Source organism: Parathielavia appendiculata (genome assembly GCF_033297405.1).
Source record: "Parathielavia appendiculata strain CBS 731.68 unplaced genomic scaffold N657scaffold_2, whole genome shotgun sequence".
Classification (NCBI taxonomy): domain Eukaryota; kingdom Fungi; phylum Ascomycota; class Sordariomycetes; order Sordariales; family Chaetomiaceae; genus Parathielavia; species Parathielavia appendiculata.
This window is the reverse complement of record NW_026944221.1, coordinates 1,340,802-1,358,215: the sequence shown is the minus strand read 5'-3', so window position 1 is coordinate 1,358,215 and position 17,414 is coordinate 1,340,802. Positions and strand designations below refer to the sequence as shown.

The 17,414-nt window shown below is 58.0% G+C and overlaps 6 protein-coding genes across 6 annotated transcripts; 1 reads left to right on the top strand and 5 right to left on the bottom strand.

Annotated features, from left to right (window-relative positions):
* Positions 1-529: 529 nt before the first annotated feature.
* Positions 530-3,469, bottom strand: N657DRAFT_653448 (Dor1-domain-containing protein; the record flags this gene model as incomplete). The annotated part of the gene is made up of 5 exons (XM_062794403.1): positions 530-873; positions 925-1,491; positions 2,037-2,070; positions 2,120-2,700; positions 2,746-3,469. The coding sequence occupies 5 exons, from the start codon at positions 3,467-3,469 to the stop codon at positions 530-532; spliced, it is 2,250 nt and encodes a 749-aa protein (XP_062650904.1).
* A 720-nt stretch (positions 3,470-4,189) lies between these two features.
* Positions 4,190-6,328, bottom strand: N657DRAFT_631015 (uncharacterized protein; the record flags this gene model as incomplete). Its single annotated transcript, XM_062791026.1, has 5 exons — positions 4,190-4,768; positions 4,928-5,500; positions 5,665-5,805; positions 5,869-6,106; positions 6,216-6,328. The coding sequence occupies 5 exons, from the start codon at positions 6,326-6,328 to the stop codon at positions 4,190-4,192; spliced, it is 1,644 nt and encodes a 547-aa protein (XP_062650903.1).
* An 866-nt stretch (positions 6,329-7,194) lies between these two features.
* On the bottom strand, positions 7,195-8,596 carry N657DRAFT_653447 (uncharacterized protein; the record flags this gene model as incomplete). Its single annotated transcript, XM_062794402.1, has 7 exons — positions 7,195-7,349; positions 7,435-7,632; positions 7,703-7,730; positions 7,833-7,898; positions 7,942-8,258; positions 8,334-8,461; positions 8,523-8,596. 7 exons carry the CDS (start codon positions 8,594-8,596, stop codon positions 7,195-7,197), a joined length of 966 nt encoding a protein of 321 aa, XP_062650902.1.
* A 1,103-nt stretch (positions 8,597-9,699) lies between these two features.
* N657DRAFT_611461 (DUF887-domain-containing protein) lies at positions 9,700-11,630 on the top strand. The gene is made up of 2 exons (XM_062790369.1): positions 9,700-10,672; positions 10,732-11,630. Exons 1-2 carry the CDS (start codon positions 10,190-10,192, stop codon positions 11,329-11,331), a joined length of 1,083 nt encoding a protein of 360 aa, XP_062650901.1. The 5' UTR covers positions 9,700-10,189; the 3' UTR covers positions 11,332-11,630.
* Positions 11,631-11,683: 53 nt separating this feature from the next.
* On the bottom strand, positions 11,684-12,665 carry N657DRAFT_193688 (uncharacterized protein). The gene has a single exon (XM_062786166.1). The coding sequence runs from the start codon at positions 12,555-12,557 to the stop codon at positions 12,018-12,020; it is 540 nt and encodes a 179-aa protein (XP_062650900.1). The 5' UTR covers positions 12,558-12,665; the 3' UTR covers positions 11,684-12,017.
* Positions 12,666-12,716: 51 nt separating this feature from the next.
* On the bottom strand, positions 12,717-16,569 carry N657DRAFT_564458 (uncharacterized protein; the record flags this gene model as incomplete). The annotated part of the gene is made up of 4 exons (XM_062788282.1): positions 12,717-12,742; positions 12,904-14,808; positions 14,868-16,302; positions 16,372-16,569. The coding sequence occupies 4 exons, from the start codon at positions 16,567-16,569 to the stop codon at positions 12,717-12,719; spliced, it is 3,564 nt and encodes a 1,187-aa protein (XP_062650899.1).
* Positions 16,570-17,414: the final 845 nt, after the last annotated feature.

The following is a 17,414-nucleotide window of genomic DNA, read 5'->3' as shown; positions in this document are numbered from 1 at the left end:
TTCCCTTTCCACTGTCCAAAACGGGGACTGCCCCCAGCACGGAACCTCGGGCGCGAACTGGATGGACGTGTACGGTCAGGCTCTGGTGGGTTGGAGGAACGATGGGCATGATCATGATTCATCTACGTTTGCGCGAGTCGACAAATTTTCCGGACCTACTGGTGCTTTTGTTTCTTTTCCCGACTTTTGTTACCCAGCCGAACGACTCCTTACGTTTTAGGTCCCCGTCGCCCGGTTGTGACATGTCTGCTCAATTTTTCTTCTTCAACTTGTATGAGTGTCATCCCTACTGAGGATGGCGCAGCTCTCTTGGGTAGACTAAGGTTGGGACCGTGTAGGGTAGTGCAACAGGTATCGTACAGTAAGTGCCAGTACTCTCTAACAGACATCTCTAATGAAACGCCCCTTTTGAGATCAAAAATAGCCTTGCCTCACCAGCAACTCCTGCTATGCAAGCCTCTCTCGTCCTCCCCATCACCAATGCAATGACAATTAACACGAACGCGGATGGGCCAATTTACACTACAATCTATATCCCCTCCTTTGCCCGCCCACCGTCCCAACCCCTCTCAAGGCGGCGGATCAGCTCCTCGTACACCGTCCAGGCCAAGGCCGAGCTCACGGCCTTGCGGCTCATGCGCAGCGCCAGCCCGTCCCACAGCGCGCGCGTCCCTTCCTCGCGCACCATGCGCGCGCTCGCCTGCACCATGTTGCGGTAGGCAGCAGGATGCAGCTGGATGCGCGTCTTGACCGCGTCGAAGGGGTTGGAGATGACGCTGCAGATGACACCGGATAAGATGCCCGAGGTGAAGTTGATGGAAGCCGCGTGCGAGAGCGCCATGCTTGCTCCTCCTCCCCCTCCTCTCCTCCCGTCTGTACTTGTTGTTGTTGCTGAGGGGATGTCGGCAGCGGGGAACAGCGCACTTAGTCGCTTCTTGCTCTGCTCGTAGAACAGGACATACAATCCCGCGTAGGGGGCATCCCGTATCGCTGTCGCGCCGTACCCGGCGAAGAAGCCGCGCAGGCCTTCCTTGCCGGCGATGTCGCGCGCCGCGCTCGCGAGGGAGGTGTAGCTGTAGAAGGTGCTCTCGTACCGGACCTTGAGCACTGTCAGCGGCATCAGGATGAACCCTGCTAGTGAACGGGCGAGGGCGCCAGAGAGGAGGTTGGTGGTGTTGGAGAGTTTCGGCAGCGAGCTGGAAGTTGTGGATCCGGCATTGTTGATTGGGGAGGGGGAGAGGCGGGCGGCCGACTGGCGGATGGCGTTGAGCGAGGTGAAGTAGATTGCCGAGCCGAAGCCGGTGCGCAGGGCGGATGGAACGGCGCCGCGCCACAGGGCTGGGAGGAGCCGTGGAGCGGAGCGGATATCGGCTAGGGCGGCGCGGAGCGAGTGGGCGCCGGATTGTTGGACGCGCGTCTTGAGGAGGTCAATCGGCTGGAGCAGCACGGCGGACAGCACACCGGAGCCAAGGCCCGCGGCGAAGTGGAAAGCTGGAAGTGGGAGGTGTCAACTGGGTCGCTTGGGTCAGGAGAGGGTTTGTCGGACGTACTCGACTTCGAAAGCGCCGTGCGGGAGCCATCGGACATTGCGGCGTTGGGCATGCCACTTCCTTGAGTGTGTTTGGCGGTGGTGTTTGTCAGAGGGGTAGTGAAGCGGACCCGCAGAAAAGGTCTGCCTAGAAATCGCGACGTCTGAGATCCGGCCCAGCCATTCTCGAAACACTTCTATATGGAGGGGCGCAAGATGACTGAGTCGGACTTCGGAATTGTTCTCCTGTGGAAGGGTGTTGAGTGGAAAGAAGCTGCAACGGCATGGACTGCGCCGGCCTATGACGGCATGCCATTTCTTCACTTGCGCCCCGCCGGATCTGTGCTCTGCCGGCTTGACCCGAACTGACGACGCCTGAGTTCCTACTCCACCAACCAGGAACAAACAAAGCAATGATACGGACGAATGTTCCCAAGACTATTCGGATCTATCCCAGTAACTGAGTCACAGCAGTCTGGTGACCAGCCGAGCCATCGTAGATCTAGACTTCCAGATAGTTGACTCGGGTCGGCATAAACCCACTCACTGAGGACGAATCCGTTGTTAGAGCGCCCTTCTCTGCTCTCCAACAATCGACTCCAGCCGTCCCGCCAGCGCCCGATGCCTCTTGACAACCTCAACCCACTCCTCCTCGGCCTCGGGCCCAACATCCAGCGTAGCAAGAAACAGCCCAAAGTCCCCTCCCAACCGCCCCAAACTCCCCGCACAATACAGGACCTGGGTCAGCAGGCTATCCCTCGCCGCTTGGTCCCTCACGGTAGGTAGATACAACCGTAGCGTTCCGAGCAGCACGTCGACCAGATAAAGCGGAAAAGTAGCCAAGGCAGAGGGCATTGGCTCCAGGGGGTCCCCTCCTTCACTCTTCGTTCCCCCTCCCCCACCAGCAGGCCCGTCGCTGGTCACCGCCGCAGCGGGGAAAATGCTCCGAAACATGGACACGATGGCGAAGCTCTGCTCGCGGAAAATTTCGAGGTACCGTTTGAGGTAGCGCTCTGTTTGTTGCCCGCCCGACCAGGCGGTATTGCTGCTGCCGAGCGCCTTCTGGCGCGCTTTTTCCTGGTCGGCGAGCTCGCGGAGTGGTTCCAGGGCTTCGAGCATGTTCATCAGGGTCGCGAGGCGACAGACCAGGAAGAGTGCGCCGAGAACGCGCTCTTGGGTGTCGTGCCTGTTTGTGGGGGTGCTGGTGCTGGTCGTACTGGGGTGGGGGTTGGTGGTGGCTGCGGGTGAGGTGGCTGCTTCCAGGTCTGGTAGGACTCGTCGTAGCCAGCTGATGGTTCGCAGAGAGGCAGCGAGCTTCAGGCCTGCTGCTTTGAGGGAGAGGATGAGGTTGGCCGCCATGGTCCGCATGGCCTCGTCGGCTTGGGTGGATATCGATTCGACGAGGGGCGACTTGGGGTGAATGGAGTGCAGCCGGCGCATGTGGCCGTTCAAGTCCAGGGCTGAGGAGTAGTTCACGGGCGCGGTGGATATGGCTGAGGATAGTAATGTCGGCAGCTCAAGCACGTCGACTAAGCGCTCGACGTTCCGTGAGAGTAGCAGTGCCTTTTTGCGCCGTGTCAGCACCCCATTGTCGCTGCTCTTGTTGTAGGTGGTTGAGAAGCGCACTGCTTCGCTGTCCAGCTTGGGTATCGAGTTGCGCAACTCCGCAGTGCTTGCTGCGAGAGCTGGTAATGTAGTGCGTAGCGCTGCATGGTGAGATGCAGACTCAATGATTTGCTTGTGTGACTTTTTGGACAGGGCTTGCAGGGACAGAAGAAGGCCATGTGATGACTGAACGAGTGCCTGTGGTTCAGACGACGTGAGCGATGAGAGTGGCTGCGAGGTCAGTGTTCTGAGGTATTCGAGCGTGCTCGGGTCTGCTGCCGTCCGTGTTGATGTTGGCCCTGTGCCTGAGAGCAGTTCATAGAGAAGATCTGCCATGTTGGCTGTGTCCTACGGGTGGACTACACCATGGAACCACCCTATGGAAAAAAAGACCCTGCTATTTGTCACCTGCCATGCGAGTGGACAGTCTTGCTTCGTACGCCGGGCTGTTGTTTGTCTCAAGCAATGCTATGTGGGGAGTTACTGAGATTGAATGACGAAGCATGTCCAGGGCTCCCTTCAGCGAATCTCGAACCCTTCGTCTAATGTATGTTTGCATGTACCGAGATGCCAAAAGTCCTGTCTTAGTACATCAACTCGGTAATCCGTACATTAATCCCTTACCCCTGCTCAATAGCACCCCAGTTGGCAATTATCCGTCAACTACTGTATCTGTCCCACATCAGTGAGGCGGCCGGCGTTTGATTCGGCTAAAACGAATGAAAAACGCCGACCTTCGAATAACTACCGAGGTGTGAATCCCAAACGGCGTTATTACCTCTGGATATTTGCGCTTTCTTCCTAGTACAGTACAACTTGATCTGTAAACTACGGATCCGTACAAATTATACATACCTTAGGTGGGGAGTGGGGTGTATTGACACTCACAAAGGGGTGTGTGTGTGCACGAGTCGAGTCAAATTTGGGAACCTGCAAGTCTTGGTGCATCACAGCTATTGGCGACACCATATCCACCTCAGTGTCGCATCATATAAACTGAAGTTTAATCAAGATTCGCAGAGAAAGCGATCGAGAGAACATCGTCGGTATGGCCGTTTAGGAGGTCGTTAAAAACTGTACAGGCACTCGCCCGTCCATATATCCCAAACTCTGATGGTCCGATCGTCTGAGCCTGACGCCAGGGAGTTCGAATTGGGCAGAAAGGCGAATGAATTGACGGCTGTGGTATGGAGCTTGAGCTTTTGTACACTTTTTCCTCGCCAGGTCCCATATCTGGATGATGCCATCGCGGGAGCCGAACACAAGTAAGGCCGAGTCGGGCGAGAAGCAGACGGCGGTAACAGAACTGCGGACCGTCCCAACAGTCAACAGCTCCCGGCCGCTCGGCAACTCCCATACGCTGATCCTGCTCAGGGTCAACAAGGCTGCTGCGAGCAGACTTGAGTCGGGCGACAAGGCGAGTCGCCCACCGGGACCCCAACCCGTAGTGGCTATTCGCTGACGCTGGCCCGTCGCCGGCTCCAGGATTCTCACCACATCGTCGTCTTCTAACGCGAGCGTGCCGAAGTCGACCGAAAGTGCGATCGGTCGAGCAATCAGCGAAGTTTCGCCATTGAATGTCCGCAGGCATGTCACCACAGCCGGATCCCTTATCTTGACCTTCCGTCCAATGAACTGGACCCAAGCAGGGGAGAATTATTGAGAAAACGACCGAGCGAGCCGTTGATGGACGGCCTTCCAGCACCCGCCGGCATTGTCCTGTTGGGACATCGAAAATGCAGATGTTTCGACTCGAATAGCTTGAACGAAGATCCCCCTGACAAGCCGGCCTACTGATGAAAGCTCACGTTCTTCTAGTGACACAGCCAAGGTCGACAGGCCGGGCGAGAACGCGGTTGCAATGGCCTTCCAGAACGGTTTGACGCGCTGGACCGTTGCGTGGTATTGGCCTCTTGTTAGGTTCCAGAACTTGATCGTTTTATCCTTTGAGAACGATGCCACCCATCCAGAGATAGTACGTGTTCCTGTTGACTTTGGCTCTCCAAAGTAGACAAGTCCAGGCCAGGCCCTTGGGTGTAACGGTGGGGAAGAAGCTGGCTGGTCATGTAGCTGGCTCGCGGTCATCGCCGACGCGGATCTAGGTGTTCCTATTGAATCGGGCTGCTCGACGTTGACTTGGCTGTCGACGGCTTCTGATTTCGACATTGTGGAAGAAGTTGGCCGCAGGTGCAGCTGTCTCCCTCCTACCATCGAACTCAACGCCGCTGTTGCATTTGCCAAAGGCGCTACTGCTGCAATAATTTCCCAGGTCCTGATTCTGGCAAACTCCTCGTCCACGTAGCTGGGAGTATGCTGCTGGCCGTTCACCTCACGGGCTACCGCAAGCCATCTATGCTCCAACGCTACCTGCGAGGACGGTCCAGCGTCGGGAGAAGGCGCGAGTAAGCAGCGTAGGAATTCGGCGCACTCATCTGAAATTCCCAGACTCATGAGCAATCCTGTCTCCGCATCATCTACCCCGTGGATTCCTTTGGCGAAGGCCCGAACCGATCCAAGTCTTTCAACGAAACCGCGTTCGTCGAGACGAAGAACAGAAGAGCACCCAACGACCAGATGTCGACGGCGTAAAACGACGACCCCCTTGGGACGTAACCCAGCACCTCTCGTGCCATGAAGCCCATCGTGCCTTGCACCATCATCGAGGAGTCTCCCTGCAGTCGTTTACAAATGCCAAAGTCGGAGATCTACACGGGCCAATCCGGTCTGGAAGAGACCACGAGGATGTTCTGAGGTGTCAAGTCCCTGTGCACGAAGCCGTTCTCGTGCATGCACTTCAGGTCCTCCAACACCTGTGTGCAAACCGTTTTCGCCTCAGATTCGGGTAGAGATTGGATGAGATGCTTCTTCAAATCGCCGTGTGGGAGGTATTCCATGGCAATGTAGATCGCCTCGGTGGTGGAGAGCCAGCCATACGACTGCAGGAAGCAGGGTACATACTCCGGTTCCGGATATCTGCCACGGGTAATCTGAAGATGGACGGTCAACCTACCTTAGGGAGAGAGAACTTGGCTATCGCCAACAATTCCCGCGTGTAGTCCACCTTCTACTCGGGGTCTTTCACAATCTCCTTGACTGCTCAAAGCCGGGGGCCATCTTCGGCTGCCGGCTCCTGGCACTCCTCAAGCCCAGACGGTCCCGAAACCACCAGATCCGAGGCGACCATTTCGCACCCATGTTTCCCAGACGCCCACTTTCCAGTCCTTGCCTGACTTGCCGCGGCGGCGATATGTATATCGAGTCCAATTGCCATGGGCCACAGCGTCAAGCTGCGAGTCGACAACGAAGTCCGGAACGCTCATCGCGGGGAGGGCTTAGTGGCCAACGGAGAGGATAGAACACGGCAAGACGGTGCTTGCCCAATCGTGCTCGACCGGTAAGAGCCAGTGTTCTGCACTCCTGGTGTTCGAGGTGCGCATTTACAGAAGAGGGGTTGATGAAATGTCAGGGAAGGCTGCAATCTTTGTTTGGGCTGGAGCCGCAGCGGTGGAAAGCTGTCCACTCACAGATGCATACGCAAGATACAGCCACGACGCCGACCCGACACGACTGCGCTCAACACACGCCAAGGCGTAATTGGTTCGCTAGCCCTCTTTTTCTGACCATCTCGGCTCATGGCGGTTCAGGCATATCTCTCAGAGGGCCTCCCAAATAGCACCTTGCCTGGCGCATCGAGAGTCGTTGGCAGAAGCTCGTAATATCATGCTAAGAAGGTGCCATGATCTATTCGAATTCCTTCGCCGTTTTTGAGTTTGTTTGCAAGTGGAGGGGATCCAGGGAAAGCTAGGAGGACCAGGCCAACTGGGCGCTTGAATTATCAAGTGACTTGAACTTTCTGGTCTACCCCATATGTTCGCCATTGCCCGCTGGGCCAGGCTGGACATCGTCTCTCCATCCCTGCGTCTTCCGTCCTCCGGCGTCCACATTGAGCTATGGACGTTGTGGGTGGCGTGGTCGTAGTCGAGTCCGCACAGGATAAACCGGCTTCGTCCCCGGCCCGGTATCCTGGCCCTGCTGCTGATTTCTGAGGCACCATCGTCAAATTAGACACTCTTGACCTTACTCTTATTCCGTCTTTCTGCCTTCAATGTCCCGGACTGCGTTTTCGAAGGCAGCCCAACGACGCCAGCCAACCCCAGTAGCAACACGCCCGCCTGCCCCAACCAAGACAGCGGGACCGCGGTGATGCCCAGCCACACTGCGTTTCGTTGGCGCTTCCAGGGGGGCAATCTGTTCTTCCTCGGAGTCCACGTCCTTTTACCAGCGGTCGGGCAATCGCTCACTGATACCCTCGCCGTCTGCTTGAGTCGGGACTGCCGAATTGACCAATGTCACCGAGCTTGACAACTCCTCGGCCTCGTCGGCTTTGGTCGCGGCAGGCGGGCTTGTGGATAGCTGTGGAGACGGGGCAGATGCGGAGGGCCGTCTGCAAAACCGGCCGACACCAGGCTGAGTTGCTGCAGGGTCAGCACCGTGAGGTACTGCATCGGGTTCACAGCGGCTGACTGCTCTCCGTCGAGGCCTGGAGGAGGCGGGAGGGGTTCCAGCCACGGTCGTACGCTGGGCGGTCGTTGTGTAGCTTGTTGCAGGTTTGTCAGTGCTGTTGGGCTGGTGCCGTTGGCGGAGTCTGGCTTGTGATGGCCGGGTGGTAGGTCGCAGCCCTCGCGCCGGGGATCTCGACGGCGACGTTCTCCATGTTCGCGTATCCCATAGCCGCGTGCAGATGTTGAGCGTACTTGTCCAGCCGCTTGGGGCAAGAGTATCCGTCAGCCCATTCCGATCTTAATGACGATCTCTTGAGTTCTGCCGCTCTTCTCCCCAAACTTTAACTGGTTCTTGATGTCTTTGATCTTTTGAGATAACTTGGCCAGTTTGCCACTGACGTGGACTGTCATGTAGAACCTCGTTGCGTTGTGCTCAAGCGCGAACGCCGTGTGAAACAGGTTGCTATGTGTTGGCTGCCATTCCAATGAGCTTTCCTTGAGCTCCCATCGCAGGACGTTGTACCACATGCTGTCCTTGGTCGATAAAATATACCCCGAGAAATCCCAGCGACCGCGGGTCTGCACGAGCTTCTCCTTGTGCTTTCCCACCGCCGGCGCCGTAGCTGAGGACTTGCATCTCTGGCGTGAAGATCTTCACATCCCGGGTTTGCACCACGGATTCTGGGCCGCGAACCGACTTCGGGCCGAAATGGTCGGTAACTGGACGGGGCATGCAGAGCGTTGCTGAATACGGGCCTCTTCGCCGTCGTTCTCCGAAAGCTTCACAGTAATGGTGGCCGATTCGAGCTTACAATCTGGAGGTTGGCTGAATCCAGGTCAAGGTAGATAGATGATACCGGCAGGGTTCTTCGCCTCCCCGATGACACCTCATTGGGGATCTCGTAAACATGAAGCGGCAGTCGACCTCAACCTTCCCAATACTTCCACGGCCGGCGCGCATATGAGTCGAAGTAATGTTGTCAAACCGGTGGTAGTCGCATCACCCGTATTCGCCCCGCACTTTGGACAGCAGGGCAGGCCGAGTGCCTAGAACTTCAATGTTGTTGAGCTTGTCCGGACGGGCGAGAGGCGGCCTTCGGCCGTTTTCCGAGCTTCGCGCACAATGACCAAAGACCACCAGTCCTTGGGCGCGGCAGTAAGTTGGACAAAAACTCGAGCGAGTGAGGGGGACCGGTGCTGGTGGGGGACAAGGATGGTACGCTTCTTGCAACCTTGGATTGATGCAGCGAAACGCTGCCTCAGTCTCCCACGCGTAACAGTTCCGGAGCTGGTCCCTGGACCGCAAGAATGCAGGCCGGTGCCGTCCTGCGGTTTTGATTCGTCCTCGATTCTGCAGTGATCAAGGGACCCGCAGGATGGAGGTCGACGATGGAAAGCGAGGGGAGTGTACTGATACAATACAGCTCAGCCTCCATCCTCTCAGCAGCTCTGGGCTCATTGAGGAGGTCGCCGATTCGGTCAGGGCATTGCGGGAAACGGTACTAAAAGACTCCCCGACTCCCCTCGTGTCGGTGAGGACAGCCCGTGGAAATGCCATTGGAGAGATTCGTCAGGAAGCTTCAACAAGAAGCGGGCGGCTAAGACATGCCCCGCCGATACCTGGGAAGAAACACACAACTTCGTGGCCATCCTAGCGGTGTCGCGAGGCGTGGAGAGTCGCGCCTAATTAAGTGAGGTGTATGGAGACTTCTGGACCCTGACTGTATGAGTGGGATTTGGGACATACCCTCCAGTTCGGTTCAGATACAGATCAATTAATTATGGATAGTCCTATCCGAGATTCTGTTACAGACGCGACAATGTTTCCCAGTTATTTGCTGTCAGCTGTATTCCTAGATCCGTGAACACGGGGTCAAGTTCAGGCCCGCCAAAACGATGAGGCATCATTGGCATCCTGAGATTGCATGTGACAATGAACTGGAATGGTTTCGGCTTGTAGGGTGCCTTGTCCGGAAGGCGGCCGTCAGCCCCACCAGGCGCCGACATTCCCCCCGCTCTTGTTAGCGTCCGCCCTCACCCGAGGCGCCAGTTGGCTGATGAGGCGGCCTCGGAAAGCGCCAAGACCTCATCCGTCCCAACAAAAACGCCGGTGTCAAAGCATCACGTTAGAGGCAAGTTTGACTTCCATGACGTGGTTCCCCCTCTGACCGAGCTCCCGATCGTAGCAGCTACGACGAATGACGAGAAAGCACATGGCTCAGCTGATTTCGTCGAAGCACCAAACACAAAGGTAAACCTACCATACACACAGTACACTGTTACAGGTATATCTCTCCGACAGCGTCAGCTGCCTGGCTGAGAACCCTGTCTCACTTTTCAGCGTCTCACCTGCCGCTACCCGGGTGCCTGTGCCTGGTGACGCCGCCGTCTGCAGTCCGCCTCGCTTGGCACCGGCCGTTTACATCTTGACTGAGGCACCACCTACGGAGGTACCTGACAGGAGATTTTCCTTTACCCAGCTGGCGATTGTCCCAGCGACGGGAGCTTTTAACGACGACAGCACCGTTTAACATCCAGGGCGCCGTTCGCCAGCATGCGCGATCCCTTCCCGATTCCGCCGATCCCGGCGCTGAGCAAGGCCGTCGAGCCTCTGGCCGAGCGGCTCAACATGCCGACCCTGCCCTTCCACATCCACGAAGTCGTCGGCGCCGCCCTGCTCTACACCTTCATCCAGACCGTCGCCTCACCCGTGCTGTCGACCCGGTTCTTCCCCAAGTACTACCCGCGCCACAACCGCGCTAAGAAGGCCAACTGGGACACCCATGTCGTCTCGCTGGTTCAGAGCCTCCTCATCAACGCCTTGGCCCTATGGGTCATGTTCGCCGACAAGGAGCGCAGCGCCATGGACTTTGAGCAGCGCATATGGGGCTACACGGGTGGTTGCGGCTTAATCCAGGCGCTCGCGGCGGGCTACTTCGTCTGGGATCTGGGCATCACCCTGCTGAATCTCGACATCTTTGGTCTGGGTCTGCTCGCCCACGCCGTCAGTGCTCTGGCGGTATACACCTTGGGTTTCGTATGTCCTTCCGCAACCGCCTCCCACGGTCCTACCAGAGCTAACCCGCATGTTCTCAGCGCCCCTACCTCAACTACTACTCCCCGACCTTCATCCTCTACGAGCTATCCACCCCCTTCCTCAACATCCACTGGTTCTTGGACAAGCTCAACATGACGGGCACTAAGCCCCAGCTCTACAACGGCATCGCCCTTCTTGTCACCTTCTTCCTCTGCCGCCTGGTGTGGGGCACCTGGCAATCCCTCGTCGTCTACGCCGACATGTGGCGCTCGATCCACCACGCCCCGTCCGCGGGCTACCTGGCCGCTTTCTTCTCCGAGAAGTCCACTGCGTCGAGCAACCCAGACACGAACCCCATGTTCTTTGCGCGCGACGCCGCCGCCGTGCCGCTCTGGCTGACGGCCGTCTACATTGCTAGTAACATCGTGCTCAACGCGCTCAACTGGTACTGGTTCGTTAAGATGGTGGCCGCCGTGCGCAAGCGCTTCGAGCCAACCAAGCCGGGCAAGAGACAGCCGCTGCCGGCGGATGCCGTGCCCGTCACTAAGGTGTCGGCGGTCGAGGACAAGGACCGCATGACGGTGCGCCACCGCAGGGCGCCATCAATCGAGGATGTCGTGCCGGATAGTGACGAGCTCAGGGAGGGGACGATTCAGTGAGCAGCAGTAGTTGCAGGCAGGGGTGGATAGATCTGCCGTTGTTGTGGCGTTGGTGTGGTTCGACTATAATGGACAACACAAAGGGGAACTGCAATGGGGGTAATGGCGACCATACTAAATGTTGGACTGCGATACTGGATCGGGTGGCGTAGGTGGACGGTCTGTCTCCGCGTCATTCCCTCTTCCTGTCGGGGAGAGACAGCGTGTGGTTTCGAAATGGTTGTGTCTGGACGGAGCTCCAGCATGGAGATTCGGGGCTGGATCTATAGTGTTATAGCGCAATGTCATGTTACATACATGCCTTCTCCACCAGACTGTCCAGCGTTTTTAAAGGAGAGTGTTGTGAAACCCGTCTTAAAATGATGACCGAGGTTCCATCCGCGGCTTCGGTACCCGTAAAGCACGGGTGATAATTCATTCCGAGAGGGCTGCTGTGGCCAGGATGGTGCTCTCAGTGCACATATTTCCGCTTTTTAACGCTCTCCCAGTGCCGATGCCTCGAGGTGAAGGCCACGAGACGGATATTCCAGAGTCGGCAGAGCGGTTGTTGGATAATCAAGGATGTAAATAAGCCAATAAAACATCGAATAGAATTTCCACCTGACAGACTTCAGGGTGGAGTGTGTGTCCAAACAACCACCACACTGGGATATTCTCACACAGGGAGCCGAAAACAGCAGGTCTCTCTACAGGTATCGCCAGCTCCGAGAAAGCAGAACATCGAATGAGGTGTGACATAATATAAGCAAGAGATATTGAATTGTTGTAAGCACCATGATTCGAATACGAATGTGGAGGATAGATACAGGATCGGAATTGGAGACGGAATTTAGGTGCTTTAAGTACTTAGGTGATAGGTAGGGTACGCAGGAAGACAACCAAAGGGCTGAACGTGAACAAAACACCAAACAGGAGAGGAAGAAAAAAAGGACGCAGCACTCGTGACATGCTCCTCTGCACTCCTCTGCCACCACCCCACACCCGCATCTGAACGGCGAACGATATCCCATGCCTTCTTGCCTTTTCGGCCCTCTATTCTCCCCCGTTTTCCCCTCTGACACTCGCTTCCCCGCTTTTTGAACAGCGTCTGTTAACTCCCCTTGCAGCTCAGACATGGAGGGACGTTTCGACCATTGTTCGAGCAAACCCACCGCACCCTGGCCGCCACCCCCAGTCCTGTATGCCCCGTTCGGTTTGGCGAGGACACTATGACTTGCCCCTTTCATTGTCAAGAGGAGTCATGTCGCTTGACTCTGGTTGCGGTAAACGGCCTCGGCCCTTCCACTTCGAGTCATAGCACTTCCCTTGAACCGAAATGGGGGAATGCGGCATGTCCCTGGGAAGGGTGCTGAGACTTTCAAAGTATGCTGCCATTCGGCAGTCGATCAGAATCCAAACGGATTATCCGGTGCTGAAAAATCACAGTTAGCCAACCATCCGGTCACCTAGGCTTCAAAACCGAGCAAAAAAGCACCAGACAATGGCCATATCTACGGCCATGAATCACCCCACACAAAAACCTCATCCATAAAACCTCCACAGAGAAACAAATCGGAAGGAAGAAAGACTTACTGGCAGCAGCCAAGTTGGCCCTCCGGCCCGTCGGCTGAGGCGCAAGCTTCTTGGGCCCCTCCGTGACACCAAACCTAACCGGCGGTGGCGGTCCCGTCTTTTGCGGCACAAGCGGCTGCACAGGCGGCTGCAGCCCTCCACTACCCAACCCAGTACTATTCCCAAATCCGGTAGGCTGCGACTGCATCGGCTGCTGCATGCTCGTTCCCATCGTCCCCATACCCATGTTCCCCATCCCCATTCCCATCCCAGGACCCATCATACCAATATTCATCGCCGGCAAGCCCGTACGCTGCGGTTCAAGTGGACGCGGCAACCCCGTCATTTGTGGTTGCTGCAGCTGCGGTTGCAGCGACTGGCCAAACGCTGTCGGCTGGACCTGCATAGGTTGCATGCCCAACCCCATGCCCATTCCCATCCCCGTAGGCTGCGGCTGCATGCCGGTCATCATGGGCATCATCTGTTGCTGCGGCTGCGGCTGCAGACCTGTAATCATGGGCATCATCTGCTGTTGTTGCTGTTGCAGAGTCTGAGCAAACTGCTGCTGCAGTCTTGCCTGAGCAATGTCGTTCAGGCTCTGCCCCGGCGGCGCGACCTGCGTTGTTGGCTGGGCTGCGTAGCCCGTCATTTGCGGCTGGAGCGGCGCCCGGGCAAATGCGCTGGGCTGGGCGGACTGGGGCGCCGATAGGGGGCGCGAGGGCGGCGGCGGGGGCATCAGGCCGCCCTGGCCTTGGGTGTATTGCGGCGCCACGGGTCGTTGGCGGGCGATGGCTTGCGGGAGCTGCTGTACGAACTGAGATGGCGGTTGCCCGTTAACTGCCGGGGGTTGGATGCCGGTGAAGAAAGCCGGGGTGGCGCCGGTGGGCTGGGGGATCTGCGCCGGGGCCTGGGCTGGGGCTGGGGCTGGGGCTGGGGCTGGGGCTGGGACAGGCGCGGGCGCGAGGTTCAAAGCCGGCGGCGGGACGGGAGGCTGGACCTTTTCTGGCGCTAGTGGTTGGGTCAGTACGGACAGCTCCTGCATCGACCCCGTGAGCTTTGCGGTGCTCGGCGCTGGAGGAGCAGCTGGTGTGGCGGCCGGTGCCGGAACAGGAGCAGGTGCCGGCGCGGCCGGGGTTTGTTGGGGAGCTGGTTCTGGGGTCTTGGAAGGCTTCACATCCCAGGCATCGTCATCGAACCCGCCGGCAGGCTTTGCAGGCGCTTGGGCCGGGGGCGCCGACGTTGTGGGGGACGACGCCTTGGCCTCAGCAGCCGCCAAATCCTTCTGCTGAGAGAAGGCCTTCGGATCAACAGTGTTATTTGTCTCGACGGGAGGAGCCGGCCGTCCTTTCCTAGTGTTGTTCCGCAAGGTCCCTCCGGGTCCGGAGAACAGCCCACCGCCCGCCTCGTCATCGGCGGCCTTCTTCCCACGGCAATACTTGGTGTCTAGAAAACGCATCACCTTGAGGATATCGCCCTCGCGGAAACCGAGGTTGCGCAGCACGGAGGCGTCGACATCCGGCAGGACACTCTCGTCCATCGACTCCCTTGCAAACGCTTGGGCATAGCGCTCACACAACCCCGGCTGGACGTCACAAGACAAAAAGAACTGGAACCAGTCGTACTCGGGCTTCTTGGGCTCGATCGAAGCGCCGACCTTGGCAGCCGGGGCCTTGCGCGAACTCTCGCCCGCTGTGGTGGCCCTCCTCTTCAAATCGGACAGCGGCTTGTCTTCGTCGAGCGAGATGCCAGTGATGCGCTCGACATACTCCAAGTCCTCGAGCGACATCTTGGCGATAGGCACGGCAATTCGAACGCCGTTGAGCTTGTGGAGGTTGAGTTTGCCGTCCTTCATACCGAGGAACTGAGCCTCCACGGTGAACGACTTGGAGCGGTCTGTCCATGTGCGGACCTTGGACGGGTCGGGTTCTAGCAGAAGTTAGCGCAGCTAGGTAAAGACATAATTAGTGTGGGGATGAGCAACTCACTCGACTTGCCATTAGACCTCGAGCCTGAGGCCTCGGCGCGGCCGTTTTCCCGTCTGCTGCGCTGTTGCCCCTCATTATTACCCTTTCTGGCCGACAGACTACTACTCCGGTCGGGCAAAAGCAATCCAGGGCCTACCTTTTCCCTCTCCCTCTCCTTCTGGTCCTCCCTCTGCCCCGCCTTGATGGCCTCCTTGGCCAGCCGCGCCTCCTCCAGCCGGTTCTGCTCGACAGTGGACAGGCCCGCGTTGATGCCCGCGGCCGACGACGACGCGGGTGTGTCGATGATGCCTGTCACCTCGATGTAGCTGCTCGGGACGACGCCCTCCTTCTGGTTCTTGACGCGACGCACCATCCACCACTCGTCGCTCTTGGTGTCGTCTAGGATGATGACCTCATCCCCAATGCCGACCGTGACCTCGTCGTCGCCCTGCGCCATAAAGTCGTACAATACGACACCCTTCTTCTGCTGTATGCCCTTTTGCCCCGTGCCCGCCATGATCACCTCCCGCAGACCTTCGGCGCGCACGGCACCCGCCATCTCGCCGAGCATGGCAACAATCTCCTCGGCGGTATCCTTGGCGCCGGCATGGAAGTCGACGCTTTTGCTCGGCTTGACCAGCTCCATGAAGACGTGCTTTCCCTCGCGCGAGTAGTGCGTCATACGGTCGGCGGTCCACTCCAACGATGGCCCGTCCTGGGCGTGCTCAGGAGCAATCAGGATCATGCCGGTGCGCAGGTTGATGCCGAGCGTGGTGGGCATTTTCTTCTTTTTGCCCATGACAGATACCATCTCGTTGATATTGTACATGTGGAAATCTCCGGGGGTGAGGGGGGCCGTTTTGGGAGTCGCCGGGGTGTCGTAATCGTAGCGGTTGTTGTAGTCATTGCGACTGTGCTGTTCGACTGGAGGCGACGCGCGGGTCGAGTCGGACGAGAGGTGGGAGTTGCCGCGCGGTCGAGCGGGGAGCGGCGGAGACTTGACTTCGCTGTCGGACTCATCGGAGGCGTACTGATTTCGGGGCGGCAGTTCAAGGGGTGCGGGCGGCGGATGAGACGAGCCTGCGCGGGAAGCCATCATGCCAGCGATCATAGTAGCTGGGTTGGGCGCTGCGGGAGTGACGGGGCTGCTGGGCTCGGAAGGGACCGCGTTCCTTGCGGGGAGGGGCGGGCTCTGCACATCGCTGCTGGGAGTCCGCGCGGGGAGCGGGGGCGGCGCGGGCATGGACGGCTCGTCGTCGTCCCCCTTGTCCCCTCCGTCTCCCAACTCAATGTAGTTGGCCGGAACAAAGCCATAGTCTCCATCGTGTCCTACGAGAATCCAGTCTGGATCTGAAGTATCAAAAACATCGAGCTGCGCGTCTTCGGGGAACGACAACTCCTCGTCGGTCTGCCTGGTATACTCGTAGAGCGCGCGAGCCTTTGCCTGGGGTTGGGCCTACATGGGGCCAGAAGAAGCATGTCAGTACAAGACTTCCGTGCCATCCAAGAATCCAACCACACGTACCTCCTCGACATAGTTATTCGGGATTAAGCCAACCGGCTCGTCCTCCTCCTCGCCGGTGGCCTTCTTCTTGGCCTTCCACCAGTCGTCATCGGTGCTCTTCTCGAGCACATACAGCAAATCGCCCTCGGTGATCTGCAGCTCCCCCTCAGCCTGGGGCGCGTAGTCGTAGACAGCCTTGTAGATACCGACGAAGCCCATGGCCGGCGGCTATGTCACGAGGGTAAGCGGCTGGCCGGGGTCGTCAGAGGCCTGGGATTTTCGGGGCTATTGTGTGGTGAGAGCGACAGATCGCATCGGAATCACGGAGACACGGGCCAGGGCAAACTTCCGTATACGGTCAAGCGAAGCTTTCTGTGACGACGCCCAATGGATGCTATCGCGCGGGTGGTGGTTGGTGTGGGTGCAGCCGGGTAGGCGGGAGAGTGCTCTGCTGTGGCCTCGAAACGGCGCAAGTTCACGTCTGGTGAGACTGGGAGGGCGCAGTCGACGGATAATTGCTGAATCCGTAAGGAGACGACACAGGCACAATTCTGTTTTCCGAAGGCTTAGAGCTGAGCGACTTGCAACCACACTCTCATCCGGATCGCGCGAGCTGATCTGGCTAAAGGAGGCCGGCGGGCAGGTTGGGTCGTGGGTCGTGGAGATCACATCCGCTTGGCGGTGGGTCTCGAGCAGCTCGCTTACACCGTCGTAATCTTTGGTAATCATCGCAGGTAACGTGGAGTACAATACAATGTATCCGGCTATCCATCCCAGAAATGATATCGGCCTATCGGGGCAGAAGGGAAAGGACCAAGTCACCAGTGGGGCCAGATTCCAAATAGAGTAGTAGAAGTTCAACAATGCACGTGTCGCAATTGTACTTGTCATTCAGGCAGTTGCGGATGATAACTGAGTACGGAGTATCGTGCCTCATCCAAACTGGGAGTGCCCCTTCGCGGTTACCTTGGTTACTCAGTACTGCACGGTGACGCCCTCATTGTTCGACCTCGGAGGCAGTCCACCCCGTTACCAGGGTTATGCAGATGGCGGTCAACCGCGGC